General features: G+C 41.5%; 1 protein-coding gene across 5 annotated transcripts in view; it reads right to left on the bottom strand.

The window, feature by feature from the left end:
* The window catches only part of DOCK4 (dedicator of cytokinesis 4), a 650,492-nt gene that overhangs the window by 407,216 nt on the left and 220,963 nt on the right, over window positions 1-22,313 (bottom strand). For all 5 annotated transcript variants that reach the window (XM_033958349.1, XM_033958350.1, XM_033958353.1 and 2 more), the window contains 2 exons: window positions 21,408-21,496; window positions 6,204-6,329 (listed from right to left, as the gene is read on the bottom strand). In XM_033958349.1, coding sequence (XP_033814240.1) covers window positions 6,204-6,329; window positions 21,408-21,496 — 215 coding nt within the window. The remainder of the gene's footprint in view (window positions 1-6,203; window positions 6,330-21,407; window positions 21,497-22,313) is intronic.

Raw genomic sequence — 22,313 nt, 5'->3', positions numbered from 1 at the left:
TACAAGTATTGGTTAAGGTTTAATAATGTATTGATTATCCTCTATAATAAAACCCTAAGCGCGCATGCGCACTTAGGGTTTCGTGTTCCCAGCTGCCGTGATCTCTGGGTCTGTGCCGAATTCTATTTTAGAACATAGCAGCAGGGAACACTCTGGCATCTCCCCCCTCCCGCCCTCACTCACCAACCGCAGCCACTCTTCTTCAAAGCAGCCTGCTGAGGTTCGCCGGCTGGCTATAGCGAACCTCGCAGGCCACTCTCCACCTGGTAGCACGTTCCCTCTGATGCGATCGAGGTGGAGAGCGGCCTGCAAGGTTCGCTACAGCCGGCCAGCAAACCTCAGCAGGCTGCTTTGAAGAGGAGCGGCAGCGGTGGCAGCGGTTCATGCCGGTGGGAGGGAGGGAGGGTAAGAACAGCTGCTATCTCAATAAAAATTATTTAAAAAAAACAAAAACAGGCATGGCACAACAGAGAGCAGGGGGAGAGGGGCCAGGGAGAGACACAATCAGAAAGAATGACAGACAGACAGCATCCAAAGAGAGAGACAAAGAAAATAAAACAGATAGACATCTACTCTAGCACCCGTTAATGTAACGGGCTTAAACAGTAGTGGAGAATAATTCACTAGAGTACACGCTGGTAAAATCATGAGGCTTTATAATTGTATCCTTCTCTCAGGAATGGACCTTCATGTGAGGGTAAATCAAAAAGTAAAGGCAAAATACATTTAACGGCTTTAAATGGGAACATGCAGAAGGGAGGCCCGCGTGCACGTCCGATGGTGGGCTCATGCTGGCAAATATGAGCCACATTGGTGTGCAATTGGGAGTGACCTAAGGGATCTGGCTAATTGGAATTTTAGGCCACTCCCAGCACATCCCAGAATGCACTGGGAGAGAGGCTTAAGATTCTGGTTGGCCAAGGTACCTAAGGCCATGGGAGGGGCCTTAAGCACCTGGGCCAATCAGGGCCTTAGGCCCCTCCCCAGTGCATCCCACGATGCACTGGGAAGAGGCATGCCCATCATTCATTGAAGGCGGACCTGCCAGACAGAGGAAGCATCCGGCCAGCCAGCCAACTTAAAACAAGGTACTTTGGGGTCTGGGTGGGCTTGGGGGGGTTCCAGCAGGAGGGACTGGGCATCCCTCCTGCTAATGTTCTTTACGGAGTGGGGGGGGGAGTTCCAGGGGTTCCGGCAGAAGGGACTGTGCATCCCTCCTGCTGATGTTCTTTGCTGGGGGGGGGGAGGGGGTTCCAGCAGGAGGGACTGGGCATCCCTCCTGCTGGAGAATGTTTTGGGGGCTGGTGGCAGGAGGAATAGGGTACTCCTCCTGCCACGGACATTTAGAAGTGGGGTGGCTTTGGGGCTCCAGCAGAAGGGACTGGGCATCCCTCCTGCTGGTATTCTTTGCAGGGGGGATGGGTCCTTGCCATGGCTACTAAACTGATCGAAGAAGGGAGATTCCCTTGCCGCCATCAGTTCAGTGGCTGTGTCTATTTGAGCTGCAGGCCAGCATTTTGCTAGTCTACATTTCAGACACCTATTGCAGCCCTAGGGAGACGCCTAGGGCTTCCTGAGCTCGCCTAAGCCAATTTCCGGGGCAAAACCACGCCCAGGCTTGGGCGAGCTTAGGCAGCCCTATGTACCTCCCTAGGCTCGCAAAGATGCCTATCTGCCTCAGGATGTGGGTGTTTTTTAAGTACGTCCCGATTGGCTGGTTAAACAGTGATAGGGCGCCTACCACCACCTACAGTCAGGACGCCATTTATATAATTTGCCCCTTTATGACTGGAGAAAGATGGCTATCATTTTAGGAATTAAAGAAGTTATATAACATACCAGCTGCTCACTATTTTCTTTTAGATGGCTACAATTATCATATTGTATTAAATCTGTGATGGAAGTCAAAACAGCCTACTTATCTATGTGAACATATTACATTTACACCTGGAGAAGCATCCAAATGGTATGTTACTGCAATCATATATATATATATATATCACCATTCTACTGGACAGTGTGATGTATGGAGTAAGGATATCAACTTGGCTATGTCTGATGAACAATGGCATACTATTTGGTTGAATACGTTTAGATCAGTGGTCTCAAACTTGCGGCCCGCCAGGTACTATATTGAGGCCCTCGGTATGTTTATCATAATCACAAAAGTAAAATAAAACAGTTTCTTCTTCACCCAGAGAGTGGTGGAAAACTGAAACGCTCTTCCGGAGGCTATTATAGGGGAAAACACCCTCCAAGGATTTAGACAAATTTCTGCTGAACTGGAATATACGCAGGTAGGGCTGGTCTCAGTTAGGGCACTGGTCTTTGACCTACGGGCCGCCGTGGAAGTGGACTGCTGGGCACGATAGATCACTTGTCTGACCCAACAGCGGCAATTCTTATGTTCTTAAAATAATGGAGGTTTACTCACAGTCACTGAAGTGCCTTGCCTGTCAGCATTTTCAAGTTTATTTAAATTTTGATAAAACACTAATCATAAATTCTAAGGGACTCATAATAAAAAAATTAAAAAAACCCCAATTAAAAAGTGGCGTAAATGAGTACTTGGACGATCAAAAAGCCTGATCATCCAAGTACCCATAACCAAAGCTGGTTTTAGACGTATCTAAAACCAGCTTAGGCCCTTCCCCTGCCTCTAAATGCATAGAGCGAAAAGGGGCGTTTTTAGAGGAGGGGAAAGGGCGGAAGGTGGGCTGACCTAGATATAGGCATACCGCAGGTATAACCAAAATTTTAGGCAGGTTGCCTAGTTGGCACTCATACGTTTTCACTTAGACCAAGTCAAAATAGGTATAAGTGCCAAAAAAGGGGCTGCTGAGCTGATGGCAGATGCCACAATCACTCAGCGGCCCACCCCCCACCGCAACCATCGTGGCAAGAGAGATGGCTCATCTCCCCTGCTGCGATAGCGATACCTCCAAGTGCTGCCAAACACGGCACTTGGGATCCTATCGCGGCAGGAGAGATGAGCCATCTCTCCTGCCGCAATCCACCCTTCCCCCCCCCGACACGGGCAGGAAAGAGCCCAAGCCCTCCTGCCCCAGCGCCCCCCACCCGCCTGACAACAATCCAGCTTTTAGGCGAAGGACTGGCTTTGGGTGTTCGGGACTTAGGCTTTTTTGGGGTTCATTATATGTGGTAAGTGTAGACATAGTGGTAGTCTGGGCGTTTAAACAGCTGAACGTAGAGGCAGGCCATTATAAAAAAAATACCTTCTTTTGGATATTTTTTTTGATAATGGACATTTTCCCTGTTTTTACTTTCAACATTTAGGGCCTTAGGCGTTTTTTTTAAATTATGTCATTCTAAGTGTTTTACAATTTTTAAAAAAGGGGGAAACACTGAACAGATAAGTACCGACTAGACAATACTTGACAAACATAAAAAGGAAAGTGGTGAGAACTACAATTTTAAAGTAAAGAAGACATAGAGGGTAAAAAACAGTAGGGAGGCTAGGGAGATAAGATTATTAAACAACCCAGGCGGTCATTAAACTTATTCAGTAATCATATGCATCTTGGAAGAGGAAGCATTTTAGATTTTCCTTAAATTTATCTAAATTTTGTTCGGTCTTAATATGAGGTGGTAAGGAGTTCCATACTGTGGGGGCCGTAATTGCAAATGAAGAGGCCTGCGCGTACTAATGATTTTCAAGGACGGTATATGAAGGAGATGTTGAGAGGATGATCTTAGGACTCTTGAAGGATCATGTGGAATATGGAGCTTGTGAATGAAGGCCAGTTCTTTAGTATTTTGGGACATAAAGGAGAGAATAGCTATTTTATATATGATTCAGTGTGGGATTGGCAGCCAATGCGCACTTTTTAGTAAGGAAGTGACGTGATCAAATTTCTTCATATGTGTGATAATTTTTATGGCAGTATTTTGTATCAGTTGTAGGCGACAGATGTCTTTGTGGCAGATACCTTTATACAATGCATTACAGTAGTCGAGCTTGGATATGATGAGAAAGTGGCTTAGAATGTTAAGAGATTGGGGGTCCAGATATTCACAAGAGATCTAATCATCCTGAGTTTGAAGATACAATTCTTTACTACTGCACTAATTTGTGGACGGTAGGACAGAAATAGCTAAGAAGAAAAAATTAAAAAATTTAAATTGAATCAGGTTGGGCAGACTGGATGGACCATTTGGGTCTTTATCTGCCTTCATCTACTATGTTACTTTGTTACTATTTATTATTACTCCCAGGATTTTAACGGCACTAACAGAAATAATTGGAGCATCGTTAATGGGGAAAGGAGATGTAAGCTGTCTCCATGGAAATAAAAGACATTTGGTTTTAGATATACTAAGTGACAACGTTTTCATGAAGCCACTGACTAATTTTGTCTAATTTTGAATTAATGAGATTAATGTCATTGAGGCTGGAGGCATTGATAGGATGGATAATATGAATGCCATCTGCGTAGACGTAGGCAGTAAGACCAATGGATTGGCAAAATTTCAATAAAGGGGCCAGATAGATATTAAAGAGTAAAGGGGACAGTATAGATCCTTGAGGGATACCGAAGTTATTTTGGATAACTGACAAAGTGGAGTTACTGAAAGAGACAACAGAAGTGCATTTTGAGAAATAAGAATTAAACCACTCAAGGACTTGTTCAGAGATCCCCGCCACAGCTAACCTTTGAAGCAGGTGTTGGTGATCTATTGTATCAAACGCCGCTGACAGATCTAAAGAAACAAGAATAACCAATTTATGCTGATCCAGAAAGTATTGTATGGATATGGTATGGAAAGTATTGTATAGAAAGTATTGTATGGTTATGTTCTGTAGAGTGATTTTTTCGAAAGCCAATTTGATTAGGGTGGAAAGCTTGAGTTTTGTCAAAATAGTCTGAGATTTGGTTAAATATGATTTTTTTCCATTAGTTTTGCAAGGAATTGGCTGTTTAAAATTGGCCTATAATTGGAGCAGTCTTGAATACTTTCTTTATTGTTTTTGATTGTAGGGTAGATAATAGAATGTTTCCAAACTGTGGACATAGTTGCTGTGGTAAGACTTTTGTAATGATTTTCTGCCTCAGAATAGCTCCAAATTGACCAGACTTGATCTTCGGACTGCCAGTCAGCCGGACACCGAGTGCAGGAAATCCAGCTTGCGCCCTGAAACTCGGGGGGATTTTCACTCAGGACACATACAGCCTGCACTTAAACCCCTGACAAGGTCAGCGGGCAAGCAAACTCCCTGGGGAATGGACCCCAAGTCAAAGAATGGTGGCAGATGGCAGGCTGGCTCCACAGATCCATCAAAGCTTCTCCGTGAAGCAGCAGTCCGGACTCGAGGGACTGCATCCTTTCCTCCGATAGAGGACCACCGGAAAGGGGTCTCAAGACACTGAAGCCACCCAAAAAGACAAACTTTAAGTGAAAAAGAAGAAAAAGAAGCAGAGCAATTCAAAAGACTTGTGCATGGATTGCTTACAGAAATTGAAACTGTAGGGGGCTCTAACCCACTCTCTTAAGTAGGAGGAGCACATGCTCAGAAAAGTGTCTGGATTTCTACAACTCCCAGATTGCGGGAAGGGATTGAACACCTAGCGTATGGAATCCAGAAGGGATGTATCAGAAAATTAAATAAATAAATAAACCTAGATTTCAATGCTAGTGCCCAGACATGGCTCAACATTGAATATCTGGGCATAACTCCGCCAGTGTCACACAAAAAAACCCACAAACCTTGATCACTGTTGGCCAAATATATTTACCGGTACCTCAATGTTATTACATAGAGAATACACACTAGAGTATTTAAATTAAGATTCAGCTGAGGGAGATTTAAGTCTGTTCCATCCACTTGTTTATATGGCAACTGCTTACAGCAGATGTGAAATCAAAGTAAATGTATTCTCATAGGAAATTTAAGGAAACAACTCATATGATATAGTGTGAACTAACTAGTGGCAGAACAAATTAATCAGACCAAGCCTTACAGTTTTTAACAGCTGTCTCAAAAATAATGACTACATTAAATTTAATATTATTTATTTAATATTGAGAAATATATTTTATTATCTTCCTTTAGACAGGCATTTCCAAAATCCCAGTTACAATTACTGTTGGTTTGAGTTTGAAAATTCTTGAAATATTGATTTTTGTCCCATGACAATATACATTATTGCAAGCCTCTCATCATGTTTCTCGTTTTCACCTACCAGGCATGATAATATCAGAAAACCCAAGCTTCCTTGTTATAGATACCCCACGGGTAAACACGGATGTATAATCCCTTCGAATTTGTTCAATATCTCCATGCAGCAGCTGAAGTGAAACAGCCAAACCTACAATTCAAGGGGTAGAAAAGAATGCAAAAACTACTTGAATAGACAAAACAACAAAATATATTTTGTAGCAATGTTAGTCATTTACTCAAAAATGAAAGGGAAATAAGATGCTACTAATATGTGCTGCATCTGGTATGGAATATTCATTCTTTGAACGTTCATCATCAAGTGCCATTTTAAATAAAAATGTTGGCAACCAAGGAATATTCTTAATTTAATGTTTATAAACAGGAAATTGATAAATTTGTTTTTATGTCAGTAATTTCTGACACAGTCAAAAATATACACAGTCAGTTGGGTTTTCATTACATCCACAGTGAATATCTATGAGAGATTTGCAGGCACTACCTCTATTGTATGCAAATATATCCATTAATATTCATTGTAGGTACCCACAAAATGCTACTGGACAGGGGTGTCCTTGTTCACAAAATCTTTATATACTTTAAAATGCTTATATACCGAGCAGGTGTGTTTCCAGACTTTTACCTGTCTGGAGCTAATAAAATAAATAAACACTGTCAGACTACTTTGCTGACAAAGTAGACAAAATACAGTTTCACCTTGACTGCCATGCTTTAGACATTACCCCCCTCCCCTCCCCCTCCCACACACACACACATTAGACGAAACAATTAAAACCACAACTGGGAACCTAACTAACTTCAAAACAGACTCCTGCGATGATATCATTGTAATACTAGACACAATTCACCTTTCAGGCTCTAACCTGGACCCCTATCCGCCACACCTTCTAATGGCATTGAAAGACACCATCCTTCCCTTCATCAACACCTTTCTACAAACAGGCATAGTGCCCGCAAACTGGAAGTTGGAAGTCATCAGGCTGATCTTGAAAAAACCCACTCTCAACCCTAATATGCCCAGCAACTTTAGACCTGTCTCCAAACTACATTTCGTCTCCAAGATCCTGGGAAAAAAAGTGTTAAACCAATTACGCTCCATTGACGAAAAAGGAGCCTTAGCCGCCTTCCAATCTGGATTCAGGAAATTCCAAAGTACTGAAACCATTCTTCTCGACATCATCGACGACTGCTGGAAACTCATGGACAAGGGTAATGATGTCCTTTTGGTGCTGCTAGATCTCAGCATGGCATTCAACACTATTGAACATCTTCTCCTCATTGAACAGCTCTCTGAAATTGGAATCCGAGATGCTGCGCTACAATGGTTCCCCTCTAACAAATCCCAAAGTGTTCTGCTCAATGACGCGCTATCAAAGCTGAAACCGATCAAATATGGTGTTACACATGGGGCTCTGCTATCCCCCCTATTATTCAATCTCTACATTAGACCTGTCCTAGACACAGCCCGCAAATATCAAAAACAGATTCACTCCTTTGTGGATGACATCCAACTATACCTACCGCTAGGATAAGCCCATGACGCTCAGATCTCGAAACTCCTAAACTGCCTTTCAGAAATCAAAAACTGGATGTCTGTCAATAAACTACAACTAAACGCCACCAGGATGGAACTCCTTTGAATTCACAAAGAACGCTGCACCATGCCTGTCCCTTGCTGCACTGGAACTTAGCTACTATAACTGTGAAAGACCAAGTGCGCAGCCTAGGAATACTCCTTGACTGCAACCTGTCGCTTTCTGACCATATCTCTCAGGTGGTATCTTCCTCATTTTACCACCTGCAACAACTCCGAAAAATAAGGAACTACCTTTCAGAGTCTGACTTTGCCCAACTACTCTGAATCATAGTACTCTCCCACATGGATTACTGCAATGCGCTATTCAATGGTCTTATGGTGAAGAATGAATGATGTCTCCATTGTGTTCAAAATGTGGTGATCAGGCTTATAAAAAATCTCCATGCTCGCAATCCTGTCTCCCAGGCTCTAGTGTCAGCTCACTGGCTGCCCATAGTCAAATGTTGCGTCTTCAAGGGCCTGACATGGCACCGGGATACATGATGGATAACTTCCTCCATATGTGCCTAACTGGTCCCTCCGCTCCCAGGATGAAATATGCCTCAAAACACCCCCTGGTCATGCCCTTCCACTGCAAACCACCAAATAATGGTCCTACTCCCACTTCATAACGAGCCACTGGAATCAACTGCCACCACGGATCAGATTATTGAAGGACTCCTCAACTTTAGAAAAGCAATAAAAACATACCAGTTCACCTAACCCCTGCCCTTGAACCATGGACTACAAAGAAATGTATCAGAACCAGTATGTATCACAAGGAAAACTTACAATGTAAAATCTTGCATTATAACTATAGCAAATCTAACCTGTAAACTGCCCATATGTGTCAAATTAGGATAAAACTTGTACTGTAAGGATAACTATGGCAAATCATAACTGGTAAACTGTATATTAATATCATACCTCTAGTATGTGCTAAGTTAGGATAAAAACGTGTGTTATAATCTTGTACTGAAATTATGTATGTTTAACCTGTAACTCATTCTGAGCTCTTTGGAACAACGGGATAGAAAAGAAATAAATAAATAAATAAATACATAATCTCCAGATTTATTTGACATAACTCTACCCCTCATATAGCTATACAAAAGCTTATATTGCCCCGACTATATGGAGGCATAAATTTACTAGATTTTAAACTATATCAATTAGCCTTTCAAATTGCTCATGCCAAATACTGGTTTCAAAAAAAATAACTCCCAACTCTCCTAGATGGATCTCTTTTGAAAAAGAAATATTAGATAATGTCCTCTTGCAACTTCTTTCATCCATGGACAAGTTTAAATTCAAAGATAATTCATGCATTTTAAAAGGCTACTTCTCGCACCATTAATGTTGTAATGCACCATGTATACCAAGAATGGTCACACACTAATGACGTATTTTTATGGTATAATTCTGCTTTTAAGTGTAAAATATTTTCTAAAACAAGAAAAGAATGGTATAATGCTAGGATTTAGTCAATGTCTCAACTCTTTGACAATGGTAATCTAATTCCTTTTGATAACCTCTGCCACAAATATGGATTGAACCCCTCACAAAAGAGAACTTGGACTTTAATAACTAACTTTATCACCACTGGCTGCAAATCTATACCCTAGACCAGTGTTCTTAAACCTTTTTACACCTATAGACCGGCGGAAATAAACTACTAGGACTGAAATTTTAAAACCCCATTTCCACCCCGTCTCCGCAAGTTTGGTACCCGCAAACCATCTGATCCCATCTGCACAAGCCTCAGTGATGATTTTATATTGAATGTATTTTATTAAAGTATAAAAAGAAACAACATTCTACACAACTGTCATTTTATACAGAGCAAGGATCAACAAAACCCCTGTCTCCCCTCCCTTTACATATATCCCCTCTACTATCAAGAAAATTGAATAAGCCAAATTATTACAGAATGCTACACAGAAATATCATGCTAAAAGAATACCGCAGTCACACATGGCAGGAATAGTGTTAGGGGAGTGCAACTAGGGCAACTGCCCCCTGGTCAGAGAGAGCCTTAAGCTAGCTAGAAGCTAAAGAATCACTGCTTGGGCTTTGCAGTCTCCAGTTATGTTTAACATATTTCAAATCGGATAAATTCTATTCCCAAAATAGAAATAAAATTATTTTTTTCTACCTTTTGTTGTCTCTGGTTTCAGCTTTCATCTTCTTTTCACTCTCTTCCTTCCAGCGTCTGCCCTCTCTGTTTCTTCAATCCAACATCTGTACCTTCCATCCACTGTGTGCTCTCTCCCCCTTCCATATGGTATCTGTCTTCTTTCTATGTCCCTCTCCCCTTTCCATCCAGCCTGCACCCCCCCTTTCCTTTTTACATGATTCATTCCAGCTTCACTGCTCTCCAACACCAGATCTAGCATCTTTGTCCCTCTCTGTTTATTTCTCTGCTGACCCCCTTCCCATCATCAATCTCTCTACTTTCTCATTCCTGTCTCTCCCCTTCCCCTGCTCTAATCTCTCTGCCAGCTGTTTCCTTCCTTTTTCTCCTTCTCCCTTCTCTCCTCCTCCTGTTCAGCAGTAACTCTCTTCCCTTCCCTTTCCCTCCTCCCCTCCCAGCAGCATCTCTCCTTCTCCATCTCTCCAGGTCCAGTAGCAGCTGTCCCTTTTTTTTCCCTTATTCAGCAGCTTCCCAGACTTATTTCCCTCCTCCCCTCCCAGCAGCATCTCTCCTTCTCCCTCTCTCCAGGTCCAGTAGCAGCTGTTCCTTTTTTTTCCCTTGCTTAGCAGCTTCCCAGCCTCCAACAGTGGCTTTCTCCCCTCCCAGCAGCTCTCGTACTTGCCAGCGCAGCGATTTTCTAAGGCAGCCTTTGATGGGTCACGCCACCTCACCTCTGAGGAAAGAGGAAGTTGCATCATCAGAGATGGCTGCGACTCAGCAAAAGCCCCAAGGCTGCCTTCCTGAATCACTGCACTGGTAAGTACTGAAAGCTGCTGGGAGGGGAAAAAGCCACTGTTGGAGGCTCCCCATGATCTCGCTGGCCCTGCAGCTCATCGATCTTGCAGGCCCTGCGTGGACCAGCATGAAATTGCAGTAGTCGATATCGCCTGCCCTGTGCGGACCGGCAGGAATTTTCTACGGACCGGCGGTTGAAGAACACTGCCTTAGACCACAAATTCATCAAAATTTTCTCATATTACTTTAGTTTACATTTCTCTTCTGCAATCAACAAAATCAGCATCCACTATCTACAAAGCTCTCCAAACATCTAAAAAGCAGACTTTTAGACACTCAGATTGGAAACTCTTCTGGACTAAATCAATTTGTACTTTTCTCTTTGCAAGAGAATGATACCGGGACAACTTTTTACCTGTCTCCACAGGAACTCAATTTCCCCATCCCGTCCCCGCAAGTTTTGTTGCTGTCCTTTCTCCCTGCCCCAATCCTGTAAGCTCTGCCTTAACCGCACAACCCTTGAACACTTATGATTTTAAAGTGTTTGAGGCTTGTGTAGATGAGGACAGAGCTTGCAGGAATGGGGCAGGGATGGGACGGAAAAATGAGTTCCCGCGGGGATGGGGAAAAATTTGTCCCCGTGTCATCCTCTACTTTCTGCTGCATTGTTACAATCTTCATACTTTATTATGCACAAAACATACTGGACTTCAAAACTTGGAAAACTTCCACACAATCCTTCAAACATCTGCTGGTCTTGCAATAAACCCTCAGGAACATCATCTTACCTGATTTTCTACTGTGGAAACATAAAAATATATAAGTTTCAAATACGGGATACCATTTCTATAGTATTTTCTATTAAGGTCCAGCTAACCTATAAAATCATTATTTTATGATCTTCTGAACCCAATATTGTCATAAAATCTAATTATTCCAAATTATTTGATCTTATGATTGCTTTAGCATTGAATATTACTATATTACACTGGAAAAATAATTGAATATTTCATACCATGAATGATAGAATACCTTTGTGCTTATGGAAAATATGAAGAAATTATAGCATTAAAACAATCGCATATCCTCCTTTCTCAAAAGATGGAACATCTTAGATTCATACTGCTCTAACGCAAAGCTCCTCTCATTTTCAATATTCAATGTCTAAAATCCCTTACTGTATTTGGTCTCTTTATTTTATACTTAACCACAAACAATGGACTAGGTCCTCTTAAACGAATCAAAATAAATCAACCAACGAATAGAGGACAAGTAATAACAAGGGTTCTTGCTATTCTATACCGCTCTCAGAAACCTGTGATATTCAGGACACTTGAGTATCCAGACATAACTGGTACAGGTGCAAAGTATCTTTCATCGAGCCGGTATTTTCATGTGCAAAACTACAAATGTGCAAAAAGCTATGATAAAGTGCTACGTGAAATAAATACTGTTAAAAAATTAGCACTTAGCTTTTATATGTACTTGATTTGTAGTGGATCATTGTAGTAAACCGGCTCGATGAAAGATACTTTGCACCTGTACCAGTTATGTCTGGATACTCAAGTGTCCTGAATATCACAGGTTTCTCTTTATTTTATACACAGCTCTGAAATCTGTTTATTAATGATACAGTATTTATAGTTCTAGTTCCTAGTACATAGGTATCTATAATGCAGTCACTTGTTACCTGTTGTTTTTTCTTGTTCAGCTTTGTATTAACGCTAAAAATTCAATAAATAATAAAATATAAAAAATAAAATTAAAGAATGCTAATATTTCTAAGTTATTACATATGAATTAACCAAATATTTTGCAAGAAATCTTCTACAGATGGCATAGGAATCTATTTAAAGTAACAGAGGATAACATTGTTGTTTCTTGGAGTATAATTATGAAGGAAATGCAAATTAAACTAATTCCAAGTTTCTACTTAGAGCCATTTTAAATTAGAAGTTCAATATCGGATACAGAGAGTGCACTTTATCTAGTCTAAGCTACTTACAAATTTTACGTGATAGCATTAGGAAGAAATAAGCGAGTGTTTTAAGTAAGTTTTATGGATTTGCTGTCATGCAACTTTAAGTACTTTTCCAAATTCTAATTTTGTAATTATAACAAAGTTTTTTTCAATTTACTAAATCTGACCTTAGAGAATTAGTGATTTAAAAAAAGCTTTGGCAAGCTGTGACCAAAATAGAAACAAGCTACACTACTGCATTGCACTGAGGCTCCTGACAAGTGATGGCTTTAAAGGGATGGCTGCCTTAGCTGCCTGAGATTGCAAGTTTGATCCCAGCACCGTTCCTTGTGCCCCCGGGCAAGTCACTTAACCCTCCATTGCCCCAGGTACTATAGTTAGAATGTGAGCCCATCTGATAGAAAGAATTGTAAACAACCCTGAATTATTCCAAAGATAGAGCAATATATCAAATGCCCACAAACATAAGGTCTTTTGAGAAGGAATGTCTAATAATGCTGTAAGTTACCCTGAGGGCTTAAAAAAAGGAACATGAAATTAATCTCTTTTATCTGCTATAGGTTCTGTGGGGATTTTTTCCCCCAATTTTTCTAGTTGTAGATATGATACAATTTTCCATTTCTCATACACCTCACATGTTTAAGGCTTTCCTGTAGTTAAATATGCTATCAACAGGCAAAATCTGCATTCATTCAGATATCTTATTTCCTATCTGTTATCCTGTCTACTATAACTAAAAGGAAACAGTAAGTTCAAGTTTCCCTTTGTCAACATGGAACAGCAATTGTGGTGCAGAATGTGGCTGTACATCTATTTTTTTAGTATCTATTTTACTTCTCAGATTAAAAAAAATCATGTTCTTCCTTCTTACACCAACTTGCTCTGCTATTCACTAGAATCCAAGAAGCATGATAATCTTGGTTTCTCCTTTATAACATGATGAAGAACATTTTCTATTGATAATCCATGATACTGCGTTGTACGCACATCCCTCCAAATTCTATATTTGTAACTTAAAAAACTGGGAACCAAAACAAAACTGCAGGGAGATGTACAGGGTACAGGAATTTATTATAATAGCAAAAATCTTAAAACTAACACATAAAATACATCCAAAGAACTGGTCCTAATATTCATGTAGACCGGACCCGATATGGTCCGTGATTAAAAGAAACACTTCTTCCTCAGGGGTCCCAAACGTTGGTGACTAAAGTATCAAAAACCAGATTGGATGAAATAAAATCGAAAATAAACAGGCGTAAAAAAACTCCTGTGTAGGCCGCTGCACAATGAAACGCAAAGTGGGAGTGTTGGCCTTTAAGAAAATAAATTTTACAATACTGCCTGGCCGAAGTGACCATCCCGTCTGGAATAAGATTCCAGACAGTAGTGAGATGTGAATGTATGAACTGAGGACCAAGTAGCAGTTTTACAGATCTCATCAATAGGACTGGAACATAAGAAAGTGACCATAGCTCGGACTTTGTGTGCTGTGACATGACCCCCCCCCCCCCCCCATTCGCAGCCTAGCCTGAGCATAACAGAAGGCAATTCAAGCTGCCAACCATGTAGAAATATTTCTCTTGGATACAGGGCATCCCAACTTGTTAGGATCAAAGGAAATGAACAGTTAAGGATATGTTCTATGTGGCTCAGTACGCTGTAAGTAATAAACCAAGGCTCATTTGCAGTCCAAAGTATGAAGAGCCATTTCTCCAGGATGAGAATGAGGTTTGGGAAAGAACACTGGAAGGAACTTTGGATGGGTGTGAAGCACTACTTTGTCATGGTGGAATACTGTAAAAGGTGGGTCTGCCACCAGCACTTGAAGCTCGCTCACCCAACGAGCATAAATATGAGATATTTAAGTATGAGTATGAGATATTTAAGATGAGTCGCAGACACTGATTCAAAAAGAGGCTTCATGAGCCTAGAGAGAACAACATTAACATCCCAAACCACTGGAGGCGGGGCCTGCTGTGCGCCACATTACTGATGACATCATTAGTGATGCGGCAGAGGGAATGCCCCGGCGGGAGAAGATCACGAAGCAGCCTGTTTAGAGTGCTGCCGACGCTGCTCTTTGTAGGCCTCACGGTCAGAGGGTTGGCAGGATTCGGACAGGAGGGAAAGATGGAAAGGTCATTGGGGGTTCAGCTGCATGGCAGGGGTGGGGGGGGGGGGCAGGGGAAGCGCTGCTGCCGGCGAATCCAGGGACATTCAGGTTATGCTTCCGGGGACTAGGGTTTATTTTTGGGGTAGGGCTTACATTAAGACCTACCCCAAAAATCATGCTAGGGCTTATTTTCGGGGAAACACGGTAGATATTCAGCACTGAAGGCAGAGTCGGCTTCTAGTTTAACAGACAGGTCTTTGCCTAACTGCCTAATAAATTTAGTGAAGGAAAGTCTTTCAGTAGGAGATCTTGTCTTTGGCGGAGATTTCTGAGGAGAAGGCTCTGAAGGAGTATCATAAGCCTCAGTTGCAGAAACAGAGAGATCATCATCTGTATCAGTCTGTACGTCAGAGTCATAAATGAGCTTTGGAAACGGTATGTGTCGAGAGGATCGATGCTTACGATGACTCCGGATCCAATGAAGAAGAGGAGGAGGTACGTCGTGATGCTCTCTTGCATTTGGAAGCACGTGATGAAGAACAGTGCTTCCTGGACTTTGAACGTTGAGAAGAAGAAGAAGAAGGTCAATGTCTCATTGAAGTGGATCAATGCACCAATGAAGAACTTGATCAATGATGTGATGATTGATGTCTAGGACTAGAGCGTTGAGAGGACCGATGGTGACTGGGTGAGGAGCCATACTGTTGTTCTAAGGTGTAACCGGAAATATGACAGAGGTACAGTAGGTATATCAGTGATGTAACAAGGTGGGGGGGGGGGGTCAGAGAAATTTATCAAAGAGATAGGTTTTTATTGATTTCCTGAAGGATTGGTAGGAGGGTGCACTTGAAATGAGGGTGGTTAGACATTTATTCCATTTGCCAGCTTGGAACGATAGTGTTCTATCAAGGAATCTCTTGTAGACACAGCCCTTCAGGGAGGGGAAGGCAAACAGGTAGGCACTATGAGTGCAAGTGGTGCCTGGGAACACGAAATGGCACGACAGGTAAATCGGGAATGAACCCATTAGGGTTTTGAAGCAGAGGCAGGCAAACTTGAAGATGACCCTTGCCTCCATTGGCAACCAGTGAAGTTTTCTGTGGAACGGACTTACATGATCTGACTTTATGAGGCCGTAGATGAGGCGGACAGCAATATTCTGAATGATTCTCAGGCGTTTGATGGTTTTCTTGAAGGATCCCAGATAAATGATATTGCAATAGTCTAAGGAACTTAAGATTAGGGACTGAACCAGCAATCAAAAGGAGAGGAAGTCAAAGTAATGTTTGATGGTACGGAGTTTCCAGAGGGTGCAAAAGCATTTTTTAACCTTTATATTTTTAGGTTGGTTCTATTATTTACATGTCTTTAGCAATATTTCATTTTTATTTATTTATGTAATTTATTGTTTTTATATTAGTTTATAGACTCCTGAGGCAGGCCATCTGGTCAAAACACATACGTGTCAAGTCTTGTCTACAATAAAAATATTGAGCACCACTGGTCGCCTTCTCTGTTCTCTTTGAGCTCCTTTTACTAAGCTGCGCTAGCATTTTTAGCATGCGCTGTACATTAGCGCATGCTAACCCCCGCGCTACACGGAAAATGTTAACGCCAGCTCTATGGAGGCGTTAGCATGTAGCGCGCGCTAAAACCGCTAGCGCAGCTTAGTAAAAGGAGCCCTTTGTGTCTCTACCTTGACATGGCAGAATCTCCTGTTGGTGAACTTGATATTGAAACACTCAGTTCATTTGTAATATTTTTCTCTGTCACTGGAAAGTTTTGCCCCTGATGATGGAATCTCCTAGCAGCAATAATTTTCCTGATTGTGCTTGAGTTTTATTTGTGCTTCAGGGGTGCTTTATTTCTTGAGCTATCTTCACTAGTTCTAGTTCCACCTCAGTTCTTTTTTTCTGGAGCATCATAACGCTCTAATAGAGCAAAGGAATTCTCAGATACAGCCATCATAAGTGTAACATCTCATATCACCTCAAATCTTAAAGAGAAGGCTTCCACAAAGAAATGAGTCTTCAGCTGCCTTTTGAATTTGCTGGAAAGAGTTACAATAGTTCAAATACCCAGGAAGAGCATTGCACAATTTTGGGTCCATTATTAAGAAACAACCATGGTGAGTCACTGTATGTTGGATTATCCATAAATCTGGTATTACCATCTTTTCTCCTCGTTTACTTCAGTGCCTGTCTGGCTGTATAAAATTGGATAGCATTTTTCAGAAGAGCTGGAGCAACACAATATAGACTCGAAAGGGTCCAGAGAAGAGAGACCAAGATGGTTAAGGGGTTGGAGGAGCTGCAGTACAGTGAAAGATTAGAGAAACTGGGCCTCTTCTCCCTCATACAGAGGAGATTGAGAGGGGACATGATCGAAACATTCAAGGTACTGAAGGGGATAGACTTAGTAGACAAGGACAGGTTGTTCACCCTCTCCAGGGTAGGGAGAACAAGAGTTCTCTAGGCATTCTCTAAAGTTGAAAGGGGATAGATTCCGTACGAACGTAAGGAAGTTCTTCTTCACCCAGAGAGTGGTGGAAAACTGGAACACTCTTCCGGAGTCTGTCATAGGGGAAAACACCCTCCAGGGATTTAAGACAATGTTAGACAAGTTCCTGCTGAACAAGAACGTGCGCTGGTAGGGCTAGTCTCAGTTAGGGCACTGGTCTTTGACCAGAGGGCTGCCGTGTGAGCAAACTGCTGGGCATGATGGGCCGCTGGTCTAACCCAGCAGCAGCAATTCTTATGTTTTTATAAACCAAACAAAATACTTTATACTGCACACGAAATTTCACTGGCAACCAGTGCAATTGTTTTAACATGGTGTCACATTTATATTTGCCTAACCCTTTAATCACACTAGCCACAGCATTCTGTATTACTTGGACAGCTTGTACTTTGGTCTGGACTAACCCCAAGTAAAAAGCATTACAAAAATCAAGTCTGGATAAACTAGTCTTTGAACTACAACTTGAAAATCATTTGCACATAATATAGGTTTCAGAAATCAACCTCAAATAATAGAAACAAACTCGAATCACTTTCTCAACTTGTTCTTGAAACCACACACCTAGATTTCAAATTGTGGAATGCACTCTCATGTCACTTATTATATCCGTTGACAATTCTGGGTCTATTCTGGCCTATCATCGGAATTTCTGATTTAGCTGTACTCTATAACAATTTATGAGTTTTCATCCAATTTTTTTTACAATTTCCATACCAGTCACCTTTGGAGCAACATCTTCATTCTTCACAAGAAAGATAAAAGATTGAACAATAATGCAGAAAGTCATGAAGAGTTGATATTGAGCATAAGAACATAAGCATTGCCACTGCTGGGTCAGCCCAGTGGTCCATCGTGCCTAGCAGTCCACTCACGCGGCAGCCTCCAGGTCAAAGACCAGTGCTCTAAATGAGTCCAGCTTCACCTGCATACATTCCAGTTTAGCAGGAACTTGTCCAACTTTGTCTTGAATCCCTGGAGGGTGTTTTCCCATATGACAGCCTCCAGAAGAGCGTTCCAGTTTTCCACTACTCTCTGGGTGAAGAAGAACTTCCTTGTTGTACGGAATCTATCCCCTTTCAACTTTAGAGAGTGCCCTCTCGTTCTCCCTACCTTGGAGAGAGTGAACAATCTGTCTTTATCTACTAAGTCTATTCCCTTCAGTATTTTGAATGTTTCGATCATGTCCCCTTCTCAGTCTCCTCTTTTCAAGGGAGAAGAGGCCAAGTTTCTCCAATCTCTCACTGTACGGCAACTCTTCCCTTAACCATTTTAGTCGCTCTTCTCTGGACCCTTTCGAGTAATACCATGTCCTTCTTCATGTATGGCGATCAGTGCTGGACGCAGTACTACATGTGAGGGCGTACCATGGCCCAGTACAGCGGCATGATCCCCTTCTTTATCATTCCTAGCATTCTGTTCGCCCTTTTTGCCGCTGCCGCACATTACGCGGACGGCTTCATCGAATTGTCAATCAGAATTCCCAAGTCTCTTTCCTGGGAGGTCTCTCCAACTACTGCCCCAGACATCCTGTATTCGTGCATGAGATTTTTGTTACCGACATGCATCACTTTACACTTATCCATGTTGAACCTCATTTGCCATGTCGATGACCATTTCTCGAGCTTGATTATGTCACGTTGCAGATCTTCACAATCCTCCTGCGTTTTCACTACTCTGAATATCTTCGTATCTTCCGCAAATTTAATCACCTCACTCGTCGTACCAATGTCCAGATCATTTATAAAGATGTTGAAAAGCACAGGTCCAAGCACCGAGCCCTGCAGCACTCCACTAGTGACGCTCTTCCAGTCCGAGTATTGTCTATTTACCCTCACTCTCTGTTTCCTATGCTCCAGACAGTTTTCATTGATCTTGGCCTGAAAAGTTCTATTCGTCAGAAATAATACCCAGATTTTGGCTTACTGATCTTGAATCAAATTCAATTAAAGGATAACTACAAGTTAAAGATGCTCTTAATTTCTGAATTTTTCCTTTAAAAATTGTGCAATGTTATTAGCACTCGGGATATCATTCTTGAGGTAAGATTGTTTAGGGCACTTACAAGTTTAATCTTTTTATATCTAATGTAGCCTGCTCTCTATATTTTGACTAATATCTCCATTGATGCTATTTTTATATAAGTTAGCATGACATGGCCATGATAAGCAGCATACCACTGCATACAAAAAGTAGGTCATTGTAACAGATATGAAAAATAAGCTGTAACTGAAGTTAAAATAAACTGGTGCTGCAAATGAGAAACTTCCAGTTAATGTTACAGCAGGGTCCAGCAGGCTACCATTGCAGCAAATATAAGAATACTGCTTCCACAATTGAGAAACGCAAGCTGCCAATACAGAAAATCAATCTAAGCAACTAAAATAGCTGAGAGAAATGGACCACAGATGCAGCTGCGACTTCCCAATGATATAGCAGCTGTGATGTGCCAATGTTAAAGAAGCAGGGATATAGCCTCTCTTGAAAGTGCTGAGACATCAAGGGAACTATTGAATCCACGACAGGTCCCCTACCGACACAGCTATGACATGCAAAGTGTCATTGGAGTTGTAAAATGAAAACTGTGAGAAGTAGGATGTTAAATGGCATAGAAATTAGCAGACTGAAAGTGCTATATGGGAACTGCCAAAGCTGCCTCCATTGGAGATGAAATATATAAGCTGCCTTGAAACTATACTGTAAAGTCGGGCCACATTAGTATTACCACCGCCTACCCCTGACGTCAGGGACGCACAGCCAATGACTGAATGAACATGTTGCCCACAGACTTCATGAGTATTTAAGGTGGGATGTCAGCAAATTGCAAATATAACAACTGTGGCTGTCATGTGGAAAAAGCATGATTTATCAGAATTGAAAAAGGCATGATCATCAGCTACCGAGGCCAAGGGTGGCAGAATTTCAGAAACAGCAGAGTTTGTGAACTGTTCATGGGCTGTTGTGGTTAAATTGTACTGTGAGTGGACGAATGGAACTTTTTTGATGACCCGATGTGGCAACTGTGGGGTAGCACAAGCCATCGATGCGAGACGTGAACATTGGCTGTGTAGGGCCAATTGGCATGCTACCGTGGAACAACTCACCATCCAAATGAATCAGGGGGCTTCCAGATGTATGTCCAAAATGACTGTGCAGTGAACCCTGTTGCAAATGTGGCTCCAGAGCAGACGGCTCACAAGGGTTCATTACAAAAAACTGCAATTTGCACAGAGTACCAACATCAGATTTGTACCGACTGGCAGAGGTTTGCCTTCTCCGATGAATCATATTTTGAGCTCCAATGAATGGATGGATGTTGGCGTGTCAGGAGTGAAACAGCCGAAAACAAACACCCAGCAACCATTGTTGGATGTACACAAGCTGGTGACAGCAGTGTTATGGTCTGAGGAATGTTTTTTGGGTATGATCTGGGTCTCTTGATACCTCTGGAAAGCACTTTCAACCAATATGGTTGCCGATCCTTGCCGATCAAGTACACCGATACACTCTTCATCCTTGCCGATCAAGTACACCTGTACATCTTGACGGTCTTCCCTGTGACCAATGGAATCTTTCAACAGGACATCGCGACATGTCATACCCCCAATCTTTTTCAGGAAAAGAATTACATATATACAAAGCAACGCATGGGGAAGGGACTGAAATACAGACTAAAGAGAAAGCATTAAAAAGTGTTGGGCGGGGTGTGAAAAAGAGCTAATAGCAGCATAGTTCAATGAACTGACAATTGTGGTAAGAGACAGAAAAAAAGACAAAGTGACCTCTGAATAGTTGTCCATTTACACCTGTAGTAAGCTATGAAACCATTGTCTCTATTCCAATTTAGTGTGATGGAGTTAAAGTTCCAATTAGCCAGTTAATGCTGAAGTATCCATTTGAAATTCAGGAGTATGGCAACCTCAAGGTCAGACTGTGTTTGTCCTGGAAGGTTGGTATGTTCTCCTACTGTTCGATATGCAATCTATTATAATAGTAGGTGCCCAATAGGTGATCCTCAGCCATGCGAAATATGAAACTCAGGACAACATAAAAATATGAATAAGAAACATTATAAGCATCTAAACTTACCAGTATTAGAGCCTGTCAAGTTGTATCGAGCATTCAATTTTTTAATAATATTTTCATGAATTTGATACCATTCACTTTCTGTGTTACACCTAGAAACAGAAATATTCTGATGAGTCTTAGCAAGAACTTGTATTCATCACATGCAATCAATAAAATAGCTTATTTGCTACTCTGATGATTCTATGAAGATAAAATGAATATGAAAACAAGATAAAAAGATTCAGCTCAACATAATTCTGAGGGGGTTATGATCATTATATAGGATACCATTATCAAATAAAACAGGATGAGAGGATACCTCCATCAGTGGTCATAAAATAAGGAGGCATCACAGCTACAAGCATAAAAAGAAAGGGAACAGCATGGGCCTAAATGGTGGCCTGGGTCACAATCAGAGACATGGCATGGGGACATTACAACAGATCAAGCTATGACCCTCAGATGAGCACCTACTGCAGTTATCCATGTCCATGGTTGTACACTTGAATAGATAAATCTATTTGGCTTTGATCATATACAACTTTCCCAAATATCAGTATGGAGAACGGCTGTTTAGTTTAAAGGAGGTAAACATATCCTGGGGCAGCTCAAATCATTTTATGACACTGATGTAGATGAATAAAAAATGTATTTTTATCAGACTTGAAATAGTTATAGTATGCATTCATGAGAATGACACGGTGACAAAATTTGTCACCATCCCCGTGGATAGATACGGAAAACCATCCTGTGTCATTCTTTAGTGTTTATCTCAACTTCAGTCCTTCTGCACCAGCATTCTTCAATGCAAGGCTTAAGAGTCAGTGGTTGTGCCCACTCATACTGATTCTTCCTTCTCTCCTTAAAGAATGACATGGGGATGGTTTCCCGAGATTATCCGCGGGGAAATGTGACAGTGACAAATTC

This window comes from Geotrypetes seraphini, chromosome 9 (assembly GCF_902459505.1).
Source record: "Geotrypetes seraphini chromosome 9, aGeoSer1.1, whole genome shotgun sequence".
In the NCBI taxonomy this organism is placed as follows: Eukaryota; Metazoa; Chordata; class Amphibia; order Gymnophiona; family Dermophiidae; genus Geotrypetes; species Geotrypetes seraphini.
This window is presented reverse-complemented; position numbering and strand designations above follow the sequence as displayed.